Source organism: Osmerus mordax, chromosome 18, assembly GCF_038355195.1.
Source record: "Osmerus mordax isolate fOsmMor3 chromosome 18, fOsmMor3.pri, whole genome shotgun sequence".
NCBI classification, from domain to species: domain Eukaryota; kingdom Metazoa; phylum Chordata; class Actinopteri; order Osmeriformes; family Osmeridae; genus Osmerus; species Osmerus mordax.
Window position 1 is genome coordinate 2,260,069 of NC_090067.1, and position 22,133 is coordinate 2,282,201.

General features: G+C 44.2%; 2 protein-coding genes across 2 annotated transcripts in view; both read right to left on the reverse strand.

The window, feature by feature from the left end:
* Nucleotides 1-12,904, reverse strand: part of LOC136962087 (collagen alpha-1(XIV) chain-like) — a 67,317-nt gene extending 54,413 nt beyond the window's left edge. The window contains exons 1-5 of the mRNA XM_067255719.1: nucleotides 12,821-12,904; nucleotides 11,721-11,832; nucleotides 7,855-7,971; nucleotides 4,740-4,880; nucleotides 4,332-4,421 (exon numbers count right to left, since the gene is read on the reverse strand). Of these exons, the coding sequence (XP_067111820.1) occupies nucleotides 4,332-4,421; nucleotides 4,740-4,880; nucleotides 7,855-7,971; nucleotides 11,721-11,805 (433 nt within the window). The 5' untranslated portion in view covers nucleotides 11,806-11,832; nucleotides 12,821-12,904. The remainder of the gene's footprint in view (nucleotides 1-4,331; nucleotides 4,422-4,739; nucleotides 4,881-7,854; nucleotides 7,972-11,720; nucleotides 11,833-12,820) is intronic.
* Nucleotides 12,905-16,891: 3,987 nt separating this feature from the next.
* LOC136962452 (DEP domain-containing mTOR-interacting protein-like) lies at nucleotides 16,892-18,004 on the reverse strand. Its single transcript, XM_067256237.1, has 4 exons — nucleotides 17,893-18,004; nucleotides 17,491-17,561; nucleotides 17,228-17,332; nucleotides 16,892-17,020 (listed from the first exon to the last, which is right to left on the reverse strand). Exons 1-4 carry the CDS (start codon nucleotides 18,002-18,004, stop codon nucleotides 16,892-16,894), a joined length of 417 nt encoding a protein of 138 aa, XP_067112338.1.
* Between the last annotated feature and the right edge of the window lie 4,129 nt (nucleotides 18,005-22,133).

Consider the following 22,133-nt stretch of genomic DNA (forward strand, 5'->3'; position numbering starts at 1 on the left):
AAATACTGTACACTTCAGATCACTCAAACACAACTGGACCATGTTCAATGGGCATTATCTTTATACACTAGTTCATGTCCATGGGTTGTTTGTGCTCCTTCTCAAACTACCCCTCAAACAAGGAAGAATTAGCACAAGCCTAACTTGCGGCACCGACATTGTTTTGAATAATAACACACCCTGTACATCACAGTCCTGTCCCACCATGAATCCCCTCTGCTGTTAACAACCATTCACTTGGCAGCACTGTCTCTCCCAGTACCTTTTACGTAATACCGAGCCTGCAGGCTCCTGAAGTACACTCATGTTCTCAGTCTGTTGGGTTGAAAATATCACCTGGGTTTCCCCTGCAGGGCTGTAGGCCTCCCAACAGAGACCACACACACATTCACACATACACACTCACACGCACACGCACACAAACACAAACCCACACTGTAGAGCTTCCCTGATGAGACTGAGTGAGGAGCAGGCTGTGATTTCATTATCCGGCTCCTCACCGGATACGGTCCAATTACCTCAGTGTGAACAAATGACAGTGTAATCAACGCAAAATAAGTGGGCTGTGTCTCTGCAGTAATGCTAGTGCTTCACGCCCAGTTCTTCTTGCCCCCCTGGCTAACACCTGCCATTTAAGAGACACTGAAGGAACATAGCATCCTCCTTGACCCACTAGAAGGTGCTGAGTTAATGATGCTAAGCTAATGCCTGAAGCATCTCATGTTCAACGACCACAACAGCTCACAGTTCACCTCGCCACAACAGCTGTTGGTGTTGTTTCACTGAGGAAACATGGCATTCTTTTTGACCCCGATGGAGTGAAAGGCTAAGCTAATGATACTGCAATAGCTTTGGGTGTGAACAGCTGGACGGGGTGAAATGCTAAGATAATGCTGCTATGCTAACCTTGGGTGTTACATTCCATAACAGCTGCGGGTGGTTTATCCAACCAAAACTTGGTTGAGTATTACCAGGTTGGTTGAGTATTACCATTATTAAAACCATTATTAAACCTCTTTCTTTGTTGAAGAAGCAAATTTCTATTCTTTATGAAGCAATCGTTGGCATATTCAGTTTGACACCATCCCTGGTTAAATGTGTAAATCAAACAAACCTGCAAGGCACTTCAATTACCGCCCCCCCCCCCCCCTTTCCTATTCCATCACAGCATACAGTAAACGCTGCCATAGCGATGCATGAGTCACCATCCTATAATCACCGGTGTGTCACCTCTGACAGCAGTGTCGGAAGCACAGGGCGAGTGTGCCCAGGTGAGGGTGTAAATACCAGGCTGCGTATGGATCTCTTCACTGGGAGCCAGCTTAGAGAGGGTGGGGCACACCTGGGTATACCTTGGTACACCTGGGCAGGCTGGCAGACAGGTAGGCAAACAGGAAGGCATGCAGACAGACAGACAGAGAGAGAGAGAGAGAGAGAGAGAGAGAGAGAGAGAGAGAGAGAGAGAGAGAGAGAGAGAGAGAGAGAGGCAGGCAGGCAGGCAGGCAGGCAGGCAGGCAGGCAGGCAGGCAGGCAGACAGGGTTACTTTGAAGAGGAGTGAAACAGTCTCATGTGATGACATAGCTATGGTATTCTGCAAGTGTGGGCACGGAACTGTGTCGATTGTTTGTATAAAATGAGAGATGGTGAGAGTGAAGTAGAGCCGAAATGGCGGAGAAAGGGAACGCAGAGGTGTGACCAAAAGGAAAGAGAGGGAAGGAGAATAGGGTTGAGCACAAAACAAGAAACCTCAAGAGAAATAGAAAGAACTAAGAGCAGGGTGGAGTGAAAGAGAATGAGAGAGTAAAAAACTGCATCATTTTCATCTCCGCCAGACCCCCCCCCCCCCCCTTCCACCCAAAGGCAGCTCCAGAATTTTTGGAGAGACTGCAGGTGATCCATTCATCTCAAAGTCTCAAACCACCACGGGGTTTTTTGACACCATGCATCACACAGACTCTTTACAGCCATGCTTCAAGCCGGCCCCCCTTCAACAGGACCAAGGACTTTTTTTAACACCTCAGCCAAATGATAGCTCTGTTCGCCAGGAGCCTGCAGGACCAGGACAACCTAGGACGCGCCGCAGGACTCCCATAAACATTGTTACTATCTTTGACAGTCCTACACACTCCAACTCAACCCACTAATGGCCTGTTTTCTTGCTCCCAAACTTTGTTTCCCATCCCCCAGTTTAAAAAAAACAAACGAGTCTAGAAATAGCTGCCCATGATGCAGAAGTTTCTCGCATCAGAAACATGTCAGTCTTCTTCTGTTTCAGATCTGGTCTCTAGGGAGGCAAGTACAGCTCCTCAGGACTCGTCTGAAAATTCAACATGAAAGATGTTTGAACTCCACTGCTGTTGCTACGTAAAAAAAGGCTGTTATAAAGGATTGAATTCTGTACACCCATGGGTGATTCATGTGGAACTCATACACCTGTCAGTTGTGATTAGGTCTGGGTTGTACAGGTGAGGGGGTGTTCCATAACTGACTGCTCGGGGACATCAAACCCTGGGTCACCGGTACACCCTACCACTAGACCAAAAGGTCGGCAACTTAAAAAAAAAAACTAAAATAAGGTTAGTGGGGAACTATAATTGTTGAAAAGCTTGCTATGAACATCGCTTTTTACTGCCATCCGTTGATTCAAAATAATAATCATGACAAAATATATTGTGGTTCACCTTTTCCTGTATGCTTTTTTCAGTTCACAGATGTATAATTTTGTTTTGAAGCGCAAACAAGTACAGCAGCCACTGCTTTTCTCTTTCATCTCCACGTATGTATTTTTCCCTGGAAGAGGTGTGTCTGTTTGAGAATGTTTGTATCATAATGTTAAGAGTCATTCTGGGAGAACTTCTCACTGCTGTCGACCTCTGCATTTCGTCTTCCCATTTTCTCTTGATTTTGTCCATTTAAACATCTAATCTCACCACTTGATTCCCTAGTTGTTTCAGCAGCGACCAGCAACTCTACCATGCTTTGTTGCCCAGTTAGTTGGTCAGTCCACTAAACTTTGTGGATACATGCGCGTTCGTGCTCGCGGCATTTGCACATTTGTGTGTGCTTGTTTGTTTGTTTACTTCGTTCCACACAGGCAAGGCTCCACTGGTAGAGTTGGATGGCTCTGACAAAAATAACAATTGGTTTCAATAATACCGTATGTTTGTTCAGTTTTATTACCCATTTCCCCCATTGAACAAAATCTGCATGTTCATAAAGAACCATGATGCTACTCAAACACGCTAGCTGCCTTCTAAACCCCTATTTCTCTTTCTGCCAGTTTCCCTGACATGGATAAAGCTTAGTCCTAAACTGATTTGATGAAAATGTGATGAAGATCTCAATTGAAAAACTTTCCATCTAAGACTAAGCTTAATCCGTGTATGGGAAACTGAGCCTTTAAGTTTTAGGCTTAGCTCATTGTTCTTGAGAAGTCTCCGGTCTTAATCTTACTGTAAGTCTCTAAACCACCTATCCTACCTGTCTCCAGAAGTGATTTGTCGCTAGTTTTTGACAAACAGCCGCTGACTGCTGTGAAGGGAAGTATGTGATCAGAGTTGACGTGCTGGATAACCATCGTGGGTGAATAGCTAGCCAAACATGTCATTCCAGAGTGCTCTGTGATAATAGATTAGTCCGATTTTACAAATGATACAGCTTCATTCCAGGCAGGGAGCGTTGAACACTAAGTCACACCATGACAGTTTCACGTTGAATTGATGTCTCAGTTTGAGCTCCAATGCAAAAGTCTGCATCTTCGACCAGCTGCATCCGTGTCTCTCAGGATTGTGTTGACTATCTTCCTCTCCTCTTCTCTCCTCTTCTCTCCTCTCCTCCTCTCCTCTCGTCTCAAACTGTCCTGTTACCTTTTCTCGTCTTATCCTTCTGAGGTCCTCTTAAGCTGCTGCTAACCTGTGCATTTGTTCAGATCTTCTACACCATCTAATCACCCTTTTGTTGGAATCTGGAAATCTTGGATTGATTGTCTGAAAATCGCAATTTATTGCCTCTTCATTCAAATCCAGTGTTTATGCTGGGCTTGCTACAGTAAGGTCCAGCCAGGGGAGACTGAACCAGGGTACAGGTGGACCAGGGTACAGGTGGACCAGGGTAGAGGTGGACCAGGGTACAGGTGGACCAGGGTACAGGTGGACCAGGGTAGAGGTGGACCAAGGTACAGGTGGACCAGGGTACAGGTGGACCAGGGTACAGGTGGTCCAGGGTACAGGTGGACCAGGGTACAGGTGGACCAGGGTACAGGTGGTCCCGGTCCCAGATCTTCAGACGGGTGACTAACTGCGTGGGAGCCGGACCACATGGTCTGTCTTACCTTGAGCGATCTCGTTGTCCTCCTCCGTGACACTGGTGTCCTTCAGCCCCTGGGGCTGGACGCTGTCTGAGTCTGGGTCTGAGCGCTGGGCTGCGGCACAGAGCACAGACACCCATCAACACACCAGTAGTGATGCCCGTTCAAGCAGAGCATAGGAAATTCAAGTGTAGCAAAGCAGCAGAGTAAAGCTAAGTAGAACAGAGCAGAGCAGAATGAAGCACAGCAGAGTAGAAAAGAGTAGAGTTGAGTAGATCAGAGTATAGTAGAGCATAGTATAACAGAGCAGAACAGAACAGAACAGAGCAGATGCCTACTGAGAGCACCAGAAGAGGCTGTCACGGAGCAAAAACACTGTACACTATGCAAACACACGTACTGTTTCAGCCAGATATCTCTACAGACTCTCACCTGGGTATTTGGCTTCGATGGGCCTACTCTCCTGAGCACCACTGAGGGCAGAAATCCTGAAGTGGTATTCTTTTGAAGGGTCGTAGTCTTCTACCACCATTTTCCCCTCCTTAGACACCTGGACTTCCTGTTCTTTTGCATCTGCGACGAGCAGAGACAGAAAACAATTACACCTTGCTTCAAATAAGGAGACTTTGTAGTTAATTCGGTGTACTATCTGACAGAACCCGGCAATATAATACCTTGATCAATAGTTAAAAGTATTTTACTTAAATAATGAATGGTTTAAAGTTTTGGGGTGAGTTTGATTCATGTCACTTTAGTAAGTTAGGGGAAGTGGACCTGTTTGAACTATGAAGACACATTCTTAGCACCTACGGCGGAGGTTTGATGGCTCTACTCGGTGTTGCAGTTTTCTCATTGAACAAACGCATTAAGGTGTGCTCCTGGAGATAAAACATCCAAATGTTTTGCATCCCACTGAAGGTCAAATGTTAATATTTGTACATTTCCTTCATGCTGCATCAATTATTCTTTTACCACCGGAGGCCTCTGAAGTTTCACCTATCCAATAGAGAACATGCTTGTGTGTGCGCAAGTTTGCGTGTGTGCAAGCTTGTATGTGCAAAGCAGATCAGAGATGGCGGACGCTGCAGGGGACAAGAGAAGAGGTCTCCATGTTCCAACATACCTGCATTCCTGTAAGCAGTGGCCACAGGACATTCAGCCAATTCACACACACAAGCTCTCTCTCTCTCTCACACATACACAAAAACACACACAGTCTTTCTCTCTCTCTCTCTCTCTCTCTCTCTCTCTCTCTCTCTCTCTCTCTCTCTCTCTCTCTCTCTCTCTCTCTATCTCTCTCTATCACATACACAGTCTTTCTCTTTCACAAACACACACACATATACACAAACAGTCTCTCTCTCACACTCACGCACACACAAACATCTAGCACACACACACTCCCACACGCACTCTCACAAATGCACACAGCACCGTAAACACACACAGCAAAAAACAACCAAGTGTGATACTGTTGCCCAATCTTGGCAGAAGCTGCACTTAACTTAGCATACAACAGAATCCGAACAAACTCTCACTGAGAATAATAATAATGACAGAAGAAGATGATGAGTAATAATAATTATAAGTAGAAGAAAAGGTAGAAACACAATAGGTGGCTTCGCTGCTTGGCCCCCCATTTCCAAATTCCCGAAAGAACGCTGGCGATCCTGAGAAAAAGAGTTTCAATCCAAACAGCTGAGACAAGACCCTTGATGTGGGTATTGCATTACAATGCAAGCTCCAACTGACCATCGGAATAATCGGAATGATAGTTATTTTTGACATTCAGCACCCACATCATGACATGCCCAGTAGTGCCCCTTCATGGGGTGATTTTATCCTTCTTCTTCTCTCTCCCTCCCTCCCTCCCCCCCTCTCTCCCTCGCTGACTCCCTCTCGCTCCACCCGTCTCTCCCCCTCTCTATCGCTCTCTTACTCCCTTCCCCTCTCCCTCCTTCCCCCCTCCCCCCCCCCTCTCTCTCTCTCTCTCTCTCTCTCTCTCTCTCCCTCCCTCCCTCCCTCCCCACTCTCTCCCTCCTGTATGTCACAGAGGAAGCTGCTTGGACACGTCACAGCCTCCCTCCCTCCTTGCCCCTCTCTCTTTCCCTCCTTACTCTCCTCCCTCTAGCTGTCTATTTCTTCCCTTCTTCCCTCGTGTTAGTCATTCATAAGTATAAAACACCTGACAAGGACAGATGCGCAAATGGGGCCAAGTGTTGATCAATGTCGCACTTGAGGAGTTAAAAACTCTGACAGGCAGACCACGGTAGTCCTCTGCAGGTACCCCAGAGGAGGAGGACAAATGGACAGAGGTACTAAAGTGCCCGCCTTCAAATGAGGCCACAGTGTTGACAAACCTCTCACTTCAGGAGTTGCAATACAAATCCCTCCCTTCAACCCCCATCTCCCCCCACATTTTCCTTCATCCCTTCGTCCCTCATCCCTTCTTCCTTCCATCCCTCCATCCCTCTAGGTAACGGCTTAGCAAATGTTATGGCCATCACCTCTGTACATTTATATTTGACTCATTCCTCAGACACTTTTATCCAAAAGCCACATACCGATAATGTGTGTAGTACAGCAGAAGAATCTAGAACCACAAGGTACGGCTCTAACAGGATTTCATTGGTTAGCGCCAAGAGATGGTCTGTGGCTATACCACACCCCCGTGGCTTACTGGGCAGAGCATGTTCACCATGGGCTGAAGACTTACTGCAATGGTCCGGATTCGATTCCAGCCCAGGCCATATGCTGCATATGTTCCCCTCACACTCTCCCCTTCTGTTTTTGTCTACTTTGAACTGTCAATATCCAATACAGCAGAAAAATTTGAGATGTTTTATTACCATCTGTCTCTCCAGTATGGTGCGCAGTTATCATATTTAATCCATGGCAAACACAATATTATTACATTGCTTTGTTGAATACCAGTTTCTTATTTGTCAATGACATCAACAAAAAAATGTCAATGACAAAAAAGAACTTCTGAACAGCTGCAGGCCACTGCTATGGACACTACCGGATCATTTAGAAATGCAATCATTTTTTAATTACAGTAATAACATCAAAAGCCTTTGTCAAATTATAGATTTTTTTGGTAAGTAGCTGGGTAATAAGGGGGATAATGTACTGTGAGCTGGTTATTATTGCAAAATGAAAACCCCTCAGGGTGATTCAAACCTGCATCCTGCACCTTGTCTGGGTTTATTTTGCAATAATAACAGGCTCACTGTAAATTATCCTTTAGATGTTGCCTTAGAATCTATTCCAGAGCATTGTACAGTGTCACATTAAAATACAGTACTGATTGGTTGAAAAACTTGGCAGAGAAAATGTTTTTTAAAAGGTCTTGTGAAACTAACATTTACGTGCGACACACAAATCTATTCTGACATTAACATGGCCACCACAACACTGTTCCACATAGATATAACATAATAAAATCAGTCCAATGCAAAGCATCATAACACAATTGTACTTAAGCCCAGATCTGAGCACATCTCAGTATATTATGCCATTTGATCAGGCTTTTACTGGACCTTACCTGGTTGAGAGCTATAAATAACTTTGTAGCTGTCAAAGTCTCCTCGGGGCTCTTTCCATGACACATGGAGCCTGGACGCACTCAGGATTTTAAAACGAAGTCTTTTTGGAGACGATACTAAACAGAAAGATAGAAATAACAGCTTTAGACCATTAGGGGAAAGTTGATTTCATTGACAATGAAAATCTGAGAAAATTAGATGAGACAATGTTATGTTAATGTTAACCCTTGTGCTGCCTTCGGGTCACATGACCCAAAGGTTCATAACGAACCATCGTTGTGTTTACCCAATTTTACCCAATACAAAAACAAATAAAAATAATTTTCTTTCAACCTTCGCAATGTGGGGGGTCTGAGACAGCCCAACGGTTAAAAGAAAATGCTTCACTTTGTTTTTGTATGCGGTAAAGTTGTCGCAATACGACGGTGGGTCACAATGACTGATGGGTCAGAACGACCCGAAGATAACACAAGGGTTAATCAATATAATCTAAAATAGTTGCACCAAAATAACATTTAAATATAATAAAACTTTGAGTGGAGTTCAATTCAGGGCCCAGATTTAAAGGTTTTCAGAAAAAAGTGGGTACTGCAGGAAGTTTAAGGTAATGAGTTTTTAAAGAGATTTCTTGTTTCTCTTTTAGAAAAAGAAACAAATCAGGAAATGTTAGATTGTTCAGAGTCAGTAAACAGCCACATTGAACCCCAGCAAAAGTCTGTCTGCATAGGCAGATAGGCAGCAGGTAAGTCCATCTGTGTTTAAACAATCTGAGGAGACTGTATCGTCTCCAAAAATCTGGAGATGCACGGATACAAAGTAAGTATAGCTTGCACAGACGTCAAAGCAAAAGCAAAGTCACGTTCTCCTCTCTACCTCTCTGTCTCTCACACGCAGACACACACACACACACACAACCTCAGGGAATTGACAGTTCTCATATCCCTATTGGGGTTGTTTTCTTTTGTGTTCCACTTATCGCAACATCAAACACACTGTGCCCCATCTCTCTGGGATTGATTTGGCCCAGGCTGAGAGGGGCATGGAGAGACTCACAAAGAGGCCAGCATCGCTCCGCTTTGAGGACCTCAGACATATGTATGGGGTTTTTTTTCACATGGGAGGAGAATGTGACTTTCTTTCAATTGCGGAAACAAAGGGAAAGGCTCTGGAATAGCGTCTGTCTATTCCTGTCTCCGCGGAGACAACTACGAGGGGGAGGGGGAGGAGTGCAGGACTGCCACACCTATTCTTCCAAACCTGGCCTCAAAATCAGCCCTGCGTTCCATTCAGATACTTGATCCATGGATCCATGGTACCATCCCCCAAAGTGCTAACCCCTTCCCTGTGCCACTCCTGGTAGAACCATCCAAATCATCATTAGGATTCAAGTATTTGAATGGATTGTGAAAATGGCCAAATCTTTCAACCAGGTTTGGAAAAACGACTTCAATCGATCCTCTAGGGTAAGCTTCTTCAAAGAACACTAGACCATGACTAAAACCCAGTACCCGTAGCAACACTATCCCCATACAACGCTGAGATGAACCAAACGATGGAAAAAAATGACAAACTGCGGACAGTCCCACAAACACTGCGAGCGTGTTTGTGTCTTTATTAGGAGGTCAACCTTCCATCGGGTGCTTCTCATGTTCTCTTTAGATACCTACGCTCCGATCTACCAAAGAAGAGGAGAAAAAACATCTTCTTCTGTGGTACAAAAAGCAGTGAAGGCCAGCGAAGGCCGAGGTCACATTGGAAGGACCATGGCGATACTGAGGCAGGTATGTAAAGAGACTGCAGGTGAGCACATGGAGGGGAGCAGCACATTGGTTGGAGCCGGGGGTGGGGGGGGGGGGGGGTGGGGCTGGAGGAAGATGAAGGAGGCGCATTCAAAACAGGGGGATGAATACTGTACCGAGTTCACCAACCTGGGAAAGGTGGGGATGGAGGAGAGGGGGATTCAGCGGGCTTATCTCTCTCTTTCGCGCACTCTCTCTCTCTCTGTCCGAAGAGGCAAAATCTCCCAAAATTCTGCTTTCCTCTGGACAGTCTCCTCATCCCGAGTGGGCGGGAATTAGCATGAGCGTTGTTTGTGTTGTTTCACCTTGTTTCTAATGCCTGTCTGTGTGCCACCGGGTGTAGTTCAAAGCCAGGATTTCTATCGAATAAAAGTGTTGCTGAGTAAACACTGGAGGACAAAAGACTTGCCGCGGGAGACGGGCTTAAAAGTTCTCATACTTATTTTATGGTCGTCTTGTGCAAAGAGCCAACAGATTGCAGTGGGGGCTTAAGAGGTGCCGCAAGCACCCACGGGAAGCCTCTTCTCCTTCTTCTTTTATTTATTATTTTTTCCAGAACAAGTTAGACACGGGGAGCTTAATGCATTTGAAATCGTCCGTGAGAATTTCAAGAGGCTTTTAGGGTTAGATGCGAGTAGTGGAGAGGTGGAGCAGATATGTGGGTCCACTCTCTCTCATCGTCATGGTATGAGAGCATTCCAGGTTAAGGATCCGCGAGGGTCATTTTATTTTCAATATCCTCAACAGAATGGAATATGTGGTCAGAATATTTGTTTACTTCCTTCCTGTGACTTCCCCCGTTACGGGGGTGGCCCCTTCACTGTTTTTAACTCTAGAAGGCCTTTGGAAGACCACTTTGACATTTTGATCTTTAAAATAGCCCCAATAATAAGTTGTTTCATACAAGACAAATAACCCTGTTCAAACACTGCTAAAATGACTTCTTCCTCCCTTGCTAAAGGAAATCCCTGATCAAACACGACCAGGTTGGTGACAGACCAGCTCCTCCACAGACATAGCTTTCACCAACCAGACCAGGGATTACTAACAGGATGGAAGACAAAGAGGGAGGGATGGACAGAGGGAGGGAAGGAGGGGAGAAAGATGGGCGAAGGAAGGAAGTTAAGGAAGGAAGGAAGGAGGGAGGGAGGGAGGGAGGGAGGGAGGGAGGGAGGGAGGGAGGGAGGGAGGGAGGGAGGGAGGGAGGGAGGGAGGGAGGGAGGGAGGGAGGGAGGGAGGGAGGGAGGGAGGGAGGGAGGGAGGGAGGGAGGGAGGGAGGGAGGGAGGGAGCAGGAAAAGGAAGGAAGTAGAAGGAAGAAAGGATGGAAGTAAGGCAGGACCATCCAACTCAACCCTGTTCAGAAGGCAGTCCACATAGCAGGGAGAGTCCCAGCCAAGCCCCCGTGGCGTGAGTCCATGGTGCGGACATCCCACTCCCTGTCCCAGACAGTCGGCGGGCTGTAACCCGGGCTAGCAGTCACTACACTCTGACACCAGAAGAATGTTGTGGCTCGCTTCACTTGGGGACCGGCCAAACGGTGTCCCACACAAACAAGCATCCGTCTGGAGCTCCTCCTGCCTACTGTCATTTACCCTACAGTAACAAGGAGATTCTTCATAGTGGTGGCTTGCATTCTTCCTACTGTACAGTTGCAGAAACCACATACAATCTATGCAGACCATCCTTGTGTGGTGCTCTAAGCTATTACAAAGCATTGTTGTCTGAAGGTTACAAACTACCCCAGAAAACTGGGTTCCTTTTGATATAGGATGTCATGACAAAGATTTGATTAAAGATGTTGAGGAAATACTTAGGTTCCTTTTTCATTAGTAAGTGAAAGCGGCTTTTCCCTTTGAAGTAGATGGAAGTTTAATCATAACACAATGTTACAAGGAAATGTAAAAATGATTAAAAATTAAAAAGTAATGGACAAAAGCTGCACATCAAAATGAGCAAAGATAGGAGAGAGAGAGAGAGAGAGACAGACAAGACTGATTGATAAAGAGAGAGGTATTAGAGAGAGATAAGTGACAGAGAGAAAGCGAGACTCAGAAGTGGTGTTTACCTTGACCCTGAGTTGGCATGGGGAGGAGAGACACCAGCGCTAGACAGAGCACGGGGGCCCAGGTCTTCACTCCGACCATCTGCATCCTTCACACTCGCTTCAATCACTACACCTGTGAACATGTCACAGCACAGTCAGGAACAAACAAGGTCAAGAATGCCCCAAAGAAAGAAAAAAGAAAGAACAGATATGCCCCCAGGATTTGGAGGTCAAGTCTCCCATGAATAACACGGTCTGGAGAAATTGCTCTACTGTACTGTAGGCTTGTCCTGTAAACCTTTGCAAAACACAACTTTTTATTCATTTATTTCATTTAGGAGATGGTCAAGAAATGTTTTGTTCTGTTTGCTGAGGGACACTTGTGCGATTTGCACAGAATAAGAGGACGTGCACCCTAATCTACCCTAATTCACCCAAGATCATCTAGTTTAAACTCAAAATTATAGGTATTAAAATGATCAATTATATGTTTTGAGTTACATTAATTCTTCCCATTTGCAAATATTGCCCATTCCGGTAGACTACAGTCCGACAAATGACAACAGAAACAGAGACAGAATAGGATGATGAGATGCATCCCTTTCCGTTCCACGCATAAAAGCGGCAGACCTATCATTTGATCAGGTAAACGATGAACATGCCACGCTGATGAAGTCACGCTATTATAAAGCGTTGATGGCAACTCTACCGGGACACCATATTATTATCTGAAGATATCAAAGCAGACAAATCGCTATTAACACAGTATTTCACTGCAGGCTACTCATAAACATTTTACAGGTGAAGCCTATAGCAAGGTAACTGTAAAAGCGGCTGCGTTTATCTTATCTTATAGTCAACAAAAGGACCATACGGAGAACAGACCAAAGTTACCTATTGAAAGGCTTCTGTACGGAAGCATCGTGCCACATTTTGGCGAAGCTACAAACAAAGTTGTGCGCGCCAAAGAAAACTGGCACAGGTAAACTGCCCTGTACGCGCATGTACGCGGAAAAAAAAATCACCGCGAAAAAAAATCACAATTAATCCAATTTCTACCTCAAAATATAAGCAGACAAAACATAATCAATATAATCTCATATAATAGCCTAACATAATACCTTTTCAAAGCATATGTTGAATGGTTCAAAATCCCTTAGTGTATCCAAGCCCACCCGCGCGTGTCCTCGCTTGCCGGCTGTTCTCCAAACTATCCTCAGCTCGCGCTCCTTCAGTTGAGACTTGCGAGGAAGGTGGGTGTATCCCGCGCGCTATTCATTTACCCATCCCTCGAGCTATTCATTCCTTCACCTCGTGTCATCTTGAGCGAGGGAGAGAGGCAAATAAATGTGTTAAGGGGGCTGATGAAGAGACGTTTGAAGAAGGGAATCTGACCCAGTCCCCTGGAGGCACCTGTTCTGTTGCCTGGGGTCGATGACCCCCCACCCTTTCTCTCTCTTCACCCGCAGGTGTTGTTCTTTGGCAGAATTCGTGCTATTTTGGTCTGCAGCGCAAGGCTACCTGGCCCACATGGTAGTCAAGGGGAACTGGCAACATGTAAATATGGGTGGAAAAAAAACAATGAACTTAGAGGGCTGTGGAAAAAATATGTTTCTCCATTGTTCATAATGATAAACGACTTGATCGTTTTGGGGTTCTCCCACCAGTCTTCTTATTTATAAAAATAAATCACATAACATAATAATTAGAAGAAGCAGATGTTTCCATATTGTCTTGACAGGCCAACCTTATCACCATATCAGGTGCCATGGCATTCTGATGCCCTGAAGTTCTCAGTCTCCAAACATCTGTTTGTGTTTGTTTTCATTCCTGCTATCTAACCATCACTATCATCACAGATCTGAATGTTGTTCTTGGCCCACAAGCAACAAATGCTGTCATATTGAAAACTAGGCTTGTCCATGTGGCTATGACTATGAAGTTATGCAATGCACCCCCCCCCCCCACACACACACACACACACACACACACGCACACCGCATGCAAAACTTTAATATTTTTTGTGGCTAACAGTAACTCCCTGCATTAAAGGGATTGCATTTCAAACACTATGGTCAATCAAATTAAATAGAGTAAGTATACTCTAGCATTGGTTCTAATCTGAATCCAGCTGAACTAAACGAACAAACTGGAGCCCAGACTACGTCTAGCCCCCAGCCCCCCCACCCTCAACTCCTATGCCGAATGTGTCTCTACACGCAGACAGAGGGAGAGAGCGGAATGCCCCTTCTAGCGTCCTATAACCATCTCCATGACAGCGAGGTCGCAAGCATGACAAGAGGTGGAAGGGTTTCAACTTTGGAAAACCAATTACGCGTGGAATCCCTTTTAGCACCTTTTTTTTTATCATTGGAGGCCCCCATTGAGGTTCACCCTCTATGGTAAGTTATGGACAGTAATGAGAGGTGTGTGGTTACACTCTCTTTCTCACAGTGTGTGGAGTTGTTCATTTATCAACTAAGGGTGCAGTGATGGAGCTGAGCTGGATTGGTTAAGGTCACTCCTCACTATCAATCCCACCCCCCCACGCTGTCAAATTACAAGGTTTCAATACAGGTGCAGCACTGGACATGATACTTAACGGATGTTTTTGTTAGGGGGGACTTGGGGGGTTGAACCTGGGACCTCCTGCAGGCAAAGACTCAAACATTGAGCTAGACCCCCTCCCTCACCCATAAATATGTGTCTTGCAACTGTTCGTGTGCTTGACCTGTGCTGAATCTGAACTTGACCCTTGACCCAAGTCTGGGTTTAAAGTCTGTAACTTGTTCTTCGTGACAGGAGATATTGTGTTCTTGTGTCCCTGTTCTGTTGAGGTAGAACATTGTACCTTTGTGTGAGTGAGGGATATTTCTTATACTTCAGTGTTTACAGACGTATGATTTTGACTACTGCTGTTTTCAGAGGAAATGAAAAGTGAAATTATGGCACAAAAATTGCTTCCATAACAAAAATTGCTTCATCACAAAAGCCAACCCTGTGTTATTAACTAATGTGGATAGGAAGATGACAGCATCTTGAGTTCTCATCTCCAAGGAGACTGTGAACATTAAGATATTCAGACTCTTTACAGACAAACTGTATAAAATAGTTACTACACATTCTAAAAACCAAAGGATGTAGACAGAGCTATGGTTAACCATTGAAGAATGTTTCAAATAAAAGGTACAGATGAAAAAAAATTTGAACGTTAAATGTAGAACTGTAGGATTCTATATAGAACCCTACAGAAGGATCATAAAGTTCCATACAAAACCCTGCTAAGGATCATAAAGTTCTATGCAGAAACCTGCTAAGGATCATAAAGTTCCATACAAAACCCTGCTAAGGATCATAAAGTTCCATACAAAACCCTGCTATGGATCATATAGTTCTATGCAGAACCCTGCTAAGGATCATAATGTTCCATACAAAACCCTGCTAAAGATCATAAAGTTCTACATAGAACCCTGCTCAGGATCCTAAAATAATATATAGGGAGTCAGGTGGCTGAGCGGTTAGGGAATCGGGCTAGTAATCAGAAGGTTGCTGGTTCGATTCCCCGGCTGTGCAAAATGATGGTGTGTCCTTGGGCAAGGTACTTCACCCTACTTGCCTTGGGGGAATGTCCCTATACTTACTGTAAGTCACTCTGGATAATAGCGTCTTACGACATATACCCCCTTCAGTCGTAGGTTTCCATTGGTTGTTGAAACATAGATCACCCAAACTTAACTAGAGAACACTACACAGCACAGCATGATACATACTGCCACCTTCTGGTCACTCACTGGTCAGGGTTCTGTAGTGTGTTGCATAACAACCCCCCTTTTTGTGTTGGTCTGACCGTCACTTAATGATTTGACAAAGTCCATGTGATTTTGTTGACCGTCAAGATTAAATTCCAATCTTTAGGTTATTTTATTGTTCATGCTATGGTCATTTGATTGGCTTTAACTTGCAACAAGAATGACTTCCTCATCTGACCCAAAATGATATCTGTATTTGTATGCTTATTGACTCGTGTCTTATCTTGTTTATTATGTTGGTCAGAGTGTGCAGTACTCTACACAAGGACTCACATCGTATCTGTTAAGGTTTAACATTTAATGAAAGCAACGCTGTAAATGCAGTTCAGGATTCAGAAATAATCAAGACCTCAACAGCCAAGTTCTTACATCCGTTAAATTGTCTTATTTTTTTATACAATGATGGTTGAAATATATAAAATAAGAGCATAAGAGAACGTCGTATAAGAAACGTACATATAACAATATGTACAGTTCAAAACAAAGTTATGGCACTACTCAACAGTCATGTAGGAATTGGACCACAGTATGTGCGATAAAAAACATTTTATTTCATTATATATTAAATGAAAATGATGGAAAGATTTAAATATCGTCACTAAAGTCATTACGAATGACTCTAAAAACAAAACATATTCCTGATAATGAACATGCTGTGCTTGCAGAAACATGTTAAAGTGTAAGGCTTGTTGTTGCAGTGAGTAACATCTCGGCTCATAACACCTCATAAGCTTCTCCTAGGCAACCTGTAGGACAAAGAGAGAGCCGGCACTAGCGTAAACAAGCTAGTCTGTTTCATTCAAGTAAGCTTTTTCCTCATGTCTCCTCCTTCCCCCTTTCATTCCTCAAATCTGAAAATCTTTGTTTGGTCTAAACGGCAAGGTTTGAATAAAGGAGGACATTGAAGGCTCTATCACACTGCCGGGTTTGTCTTAGATCTGATGGGGGGGCAGGGAACAAGGTGACGTGGGAGGAGACCACTTTCTGGATGGGGACACACTCCAAGGGGGGAAATGAGGTGGCAAACAGGGTCAAAAGTCAAAACAGCGGAACACAAGGCAGGTTTGTCTCCCTGTGTGTTTGTGTGGAGGGATGGGATTATCATCATACCAGTGTCATATCTCTGTGGAGGATTCATTGTTGCTGTGTCATCGCTCCTGTCCCACGTTGATGATGTCAGCACACAGAGTTCCATGTCAAAGTCTGCAGGATACTAGATGGATTTGTGAACCCAGTGGTACCCTGACTGAAAAGCCCTCCCTAGTCGATGACACTGCCAGGTTGACTGAAGTAAACAATCAAATGTCCATCAAACTTCATCCAGCGTCATGAAACTTTATCCAAAGTCACAAATCTTCATCCAACATCCTTTCAACGTGGGCCTCAGCAGTCTGCCTCCTCCATGATCTCCATGACTACAGTTCGTGGTCCAGTGAGGATGAGGTTGCTGACGGTCTTGTAATCTGAGGAGAGCACGTTTACGCCGTTGACCGCAACCACAAACTGGCACACCTAGGAAGAACCAGGAACATCAAAAATCAGTTTCAGGTCTCATTTAGGCACATAGTGTGCATCGCCTGGCTTCATGTACGTGGTGTGCCATCTGTTAAATGTAAGACATGTCAAATGTCTTACAAAATGTATTTTCAATGTTTAATTTGGACACTTCAACTCCAAATAAAAACAACAAATCCCCTGATGCATTGCACGCTTGTTCACCTTCATGCCTGCGGCCGCAGCAGGGCCACTGGGGTCCACAGCCTGGATGTGACACGGCACGTTGCCTCGCACCACAAACCCCCAGCCCACTGCGTCCCCCACAATCTGCACAGGATACGCATCACATTAGGATGCTAGGAAACGCATCACAATGAGGTTTGTGGATGTCTGTGAGCTACTCTGAAGCCTTTGGTGGCGTTGGTTGTAAAAAGGCATGCACACACACAATTTGATTGGATGATACTGTATTTTTGACTTTGTACCGTGAATGTTCTCCTGGTGTAGGGACTTCCTGGTCTCTGTAGCTCCTCTGGACTCACTGGTCTCTTCAACACTGCCAATTCAACACACAGGTTATCAACAGAACTCCAGTGTTATGAAACATGGTGTTTCCTGTTTTCAAAGTGTGATAGCTGTGACTTTAATTGTGAAATTCAATGAATAGGTATAAGGGTGAGGAGGCAGGGATGACATCACATGAGCCTTAGTTATCAAGCAAGTCTCACTCTTGGTCCAGGATCAGATTCTAGCCTGTTCCCGAAGTTTTATTACGTAAACAGACAGATGTGACCCTAGTTCAGATTGAGTGAATTTACGTAACCGATTCACCGCGGTTACATTAGCATCTGGGCTTAAGCTGTTTTCTTTTTTGTTGTATCTGGTACCTGATTTGGGGTTGTAGAGCACGGGAGAGGAAGACCTGAGAACTGGGACTTGTTTGCAGTAGCTGCTGTCACTTCTGCTCCTCTGCCTGCCTCCTTCCCCTCGTGACACCATCTTCCCTGACTTAGACGGAGTGACTAAATAGGGAGATGGAGAGGGGGACAAGAGAAAGGGTGAGAGACAGATGGAGGGAAAGAAAGTTTAGAGAAAAGGAGAGGGTAGAGAAGAGAAAAGGAGAGACAGAGAGAAGAGGAGAGAAAAGGAGACAAATGCAGGAGGGTAAGAAAAGAAATAGGAAGAGAGTAAAAGAGAAATAGGTTATGAAATACTTTGTAATTGTCATAATCTTTATGGTAGTTTTGAATGAGCACCTTGACACCGCCATCCTCTTTGCCCTCGCCAAATCTACTCCTTCAAAGTGATAAGCTACTGTTGCTAATCAAATATGCCAACTATTTACCCTCTAATGAACTCACCCTGGATCCAGCGCAAAAAAGGGAAGACTTACTTTGGAAATTTACTGAAATATTAAAACAATGTCAATAAGAAATCACTAGCAATATAACAGAACAGTTCGAGTATTGTATCCGTAGTGTCTTTGAAATTATTCATCTTTTGTGTTTGACGTGGGTTGCACTGGATTATATAACTTTACAATCCACAGGAAAGACTATTCTACCAGCAATGTTTTCAGTGTGATAACACAGCATAAAACCCCCAAACCTTAAATGAAAACTTCCAAACATCACTGTTTAAATCTTTCACACACATCTTCTGTAAGGACCCAGTCAGAGCTCAACTCACCACCTGTACGAGGTCCCATGATCTGGTAGCTGTGCCTTGGAGACTGGTCAACTGGCCAACGGGAGTGCCCTGTGGGTGAAGGTGCCAGGAACAGAGTGCAGGTGAGAGGAGGCCTGGATGGAAGTAGGGACAAGAGGCCTGGATGAAGGCAGGGAGAGGAGACCTGGACGAAGGCAGGCAGAGGAGGCCTGGACGAAGGCAGGTAGAGGAGGCCCGGACGTAGGCAGGCAGAGGAGGCCCGGACGTAGGCAGGCAGAGGAGACCTGGATGAAGGCAGGGAGAGGAGGCCTGGACGAAGGCAGGGAGAGGAGGCCTGGACGAAGGCAGGCAGAGGAGGCCCGGACGAAGGCAGGCAGAGGAGGCCTGGACGAAGGCAGGCAGAGGAGGCCTGGATGGAAGTATGATGAGTCAGGAGACTGTAGGCGTACGGCTCAGGTGTGGTTCCAGCAACTGAGATCTGGTGGCAGGATAGGATGAGGATTCTGGAGGTCTGGGAGAGATGGTGGCCTCTGCCTCGGTTTTAAAGTCTGCAGGCTGGCTGGGCTGAAGGAAGGTAAATGTTAAACCATAGAGCAAACAGAATGACCCACTGACGGAGGGAGGGAGGGTTATATGAAAGAGGGCGGGAGGGAAGGTGGGAGGAAGAGAGGTAATGTTGGTGTGTGTGAGAGAGAGAGACAGAGAGAGAGAGAGAGAGAGAGAGAGAGAGAGAGAGAGAGAGAGAGAGAGAGAGAGAGAGAGAGAGAGAGAGAGAGAAGGTTGGGAGAAAGGAGGGAGAGTTGGATCGTTGCCAGGCTGTAGCGGAGGTAGATAAGAGGGGAAAGAGCAGCTGGGATCATTAATGGTCTAATGGGAAGGAAGGAGAAGGGAGGGACGGATGGAGGGATGGATGTAGGGAGAGAAGGACGAAGGAGAAACAGTGGAGTTTTCCATAATCCACTCCTGGTCATGCTCAATTGAAACACTTGAGGCGACCATTTCCTCAAGCCACACAATGTAGGAGTACTGACCTGTGGAAACAATCCCAACGGGATTTGTAGCTCTGTTTGTGTCATGATAGCCCTACAGCTATTCCCCTTATAAAAACGAACTCACCTCATTTGGGATGTTCGGGTTCCCATGACATTTGAATGGAGGGAATCTCTTGAGTAACTAAAGTGGTTGAAGGAGGAAGTATGTCTATGTTTGTATTTGGAGGGGACTGGATCAATGGAAATGATCAGATCAATAACAAGAACAACAACAACACTGTTGTTGTAGTCATCACACAGAGATAGTAATACTAGTACATTCCATGCCAGGAACGAAATGAACATTCCGGACTGTTTACAACTCAACTCAGTTTAATCATTGGACAAAGGTTAATTGAATGGAAAGTACAGTAAGCCTTTCACAAAATAAAACCTCTTAGCAGCACTGGTTTTGATGACTATTATTACCAAACTAACCAACTGACCTATATTAACAACTTTATATACAAACATACATATATACACTACCGTTCAAAAGTTTGGGGTCACCCAGACAATTTCGTGTTTTCCATGAAAACTCACACTTTTATTTATCAAATAACTTTCAAAATGAATAGAAAATATAGTCAAGACATTTACAAGGGTAATTATTATTATTACAAATAATTATTTTTATTTGAAATATAAATTTTGTTCTTCAAACTTTGCTTTCGTCAAATAATGCTCCATTTGCAGCAATTACAACATTGCAGACCTTTGGAATTGTAATTCTAATCCTTCTAATCATCCATTAGTCTTCTAAGGCAATTAGCAAACACAATGTACCATTCGAACACATACAGTAATAGTTGCTGGAAATGGGCCTCTATACACCTATGTAGATATTTCATTAAAAACCAAACGTTTCCTCCTAGAATAGTCATTTACCATATTAACAATGTATAGTGTATTCCTGATTAATTTAACGTTATCTTCATTGAAAAAAACAGTGCTTTTCTTTGAAAAATAAGGACATTTTTAAGTGACTCCAAACTTTTGAACGGTAGTGTATGTATACTTATATATAGGTGTATACAATGATACAATGTTTTTTTAAGTGGCAGATCAGATCTTTTTTTTTTATATGATTAAGATTAGTTAATTATTAACTGCCGATAACAAATGACCGTGGGCGATGTATTTTGAGGACAGACATTTGAGGTATATAAAAGAAGATGCTCCCATCTAGTGGTGGTAACCTATAATTGAAACAGGTGAGAAAATGCAAACAAAAATAAATCTGCACATTCTCAGTATAGTAGGGGAGAGAGGGGTAATGTGAGACATTTTTAACATTTGCTCCCCTCTAGACGAGCTAAAATGATATATCAGTAAAATGTACACATTTCCCATTAATTAAGGATGTTTCCTAGCAATGGAAATGATCAGACTGTCTTCAGGACAAAGGGCAGTGAAAATATGATTGTTTAAAAAAAAAGTGGTCTTGTGTCTCACTTTACCCCAGCTTAGGGGTAAAGTGAGACAGACCAGATAAATCATGGGGGTAAACTGATCCACTTACTTTTTCCACTTTAAAACTACCATAACAACACATGTTGTAATAGTTAAAATCCTGACAGCTAGATTGACAACCACACATTCCAAAACTAATATCGGACTAGTAACAGAATCATGGGGATTGGTCAATTAAGCACATTTATTTAAACACTTCGAAAGTAACTCAGAACAAAATCATATACAACATAATTCAAAATGTTTTAATTAACATTCAAATGAGAGATAGAACCAGTTAGATTAGAACACAATCATGGGACCATAATCAGAACCAGCTAGAACAGTCTGGGACTCAGAACACAGGACTAGACCTGTAGCTCTTCCCAGTGATGTTGCCTCTGGAGTTTGGACAGAGAGATGACGATGTGCTAGGAAGCTGCCAAACCACTCTACTCCTAAAGAGTAGAGTATTCATTATTATAAGATTTAGCTTTGTGGCAAGATCAGTTGGCCTAATTTAACCTACAGAATCATGTGATCTATTGCATACCCTAGCCTACCTGCACATTGTTTCTCTGTCCAATTGGCAGGGACAAGGATATTGGTTTTCTCTGCGTATTCAAATGCCAGTTCACGGCACTTAACTGGAGCAAGGCCATGGAACTGGTCAGCTAGTTGTTTCAAGTGTTTGACAAGCTCCTCCTCCATCTCATCTGTGAATAATTCTCTTTGCCTCAGCTACTGCACCCCAGGCTACTGATTTTACTTGCCCTTTCTCTTTTTATTTATGAATCTTTTGAGGGTTGTCTTGTCAATATTTCTATCCCTTCCAACTTAAGGACTTGTTTCCTTGCATGACCTCAGCGGCTGCACTCTCCATCTCTGCGAGGGGTGTTTGGCCCCAGGTTGTCTTCCTGGTGTATAGTTTCTTGCTAATATGGCTTGACATTAAAAATAAAACATATGTAATGTAA

Coding starts and splice junctions, on each gene's coding strand:
- LOC136962452 (XM_067256237.1), bottom strand. CDS start 18,004: ATGGTGTCACGAGGGGAAGGAGGCAGGCAGAGGAGCAGAAGTGACAGC. Junction 17,562..17,892: donor GCTCTACAACCCCAAATCAG/GTACCAGATACA, acceptor TTGAATTGGCAG/TGTTGAAGAGACCAGTGAGT. Junction 17,021..17,227: donor CTGCGGCCGCAGGCATGAAG/GTGAACAAGCGT, acceptor GGTTCTTCCTAG/GTGTGCCAGTTTGTGGTTGC.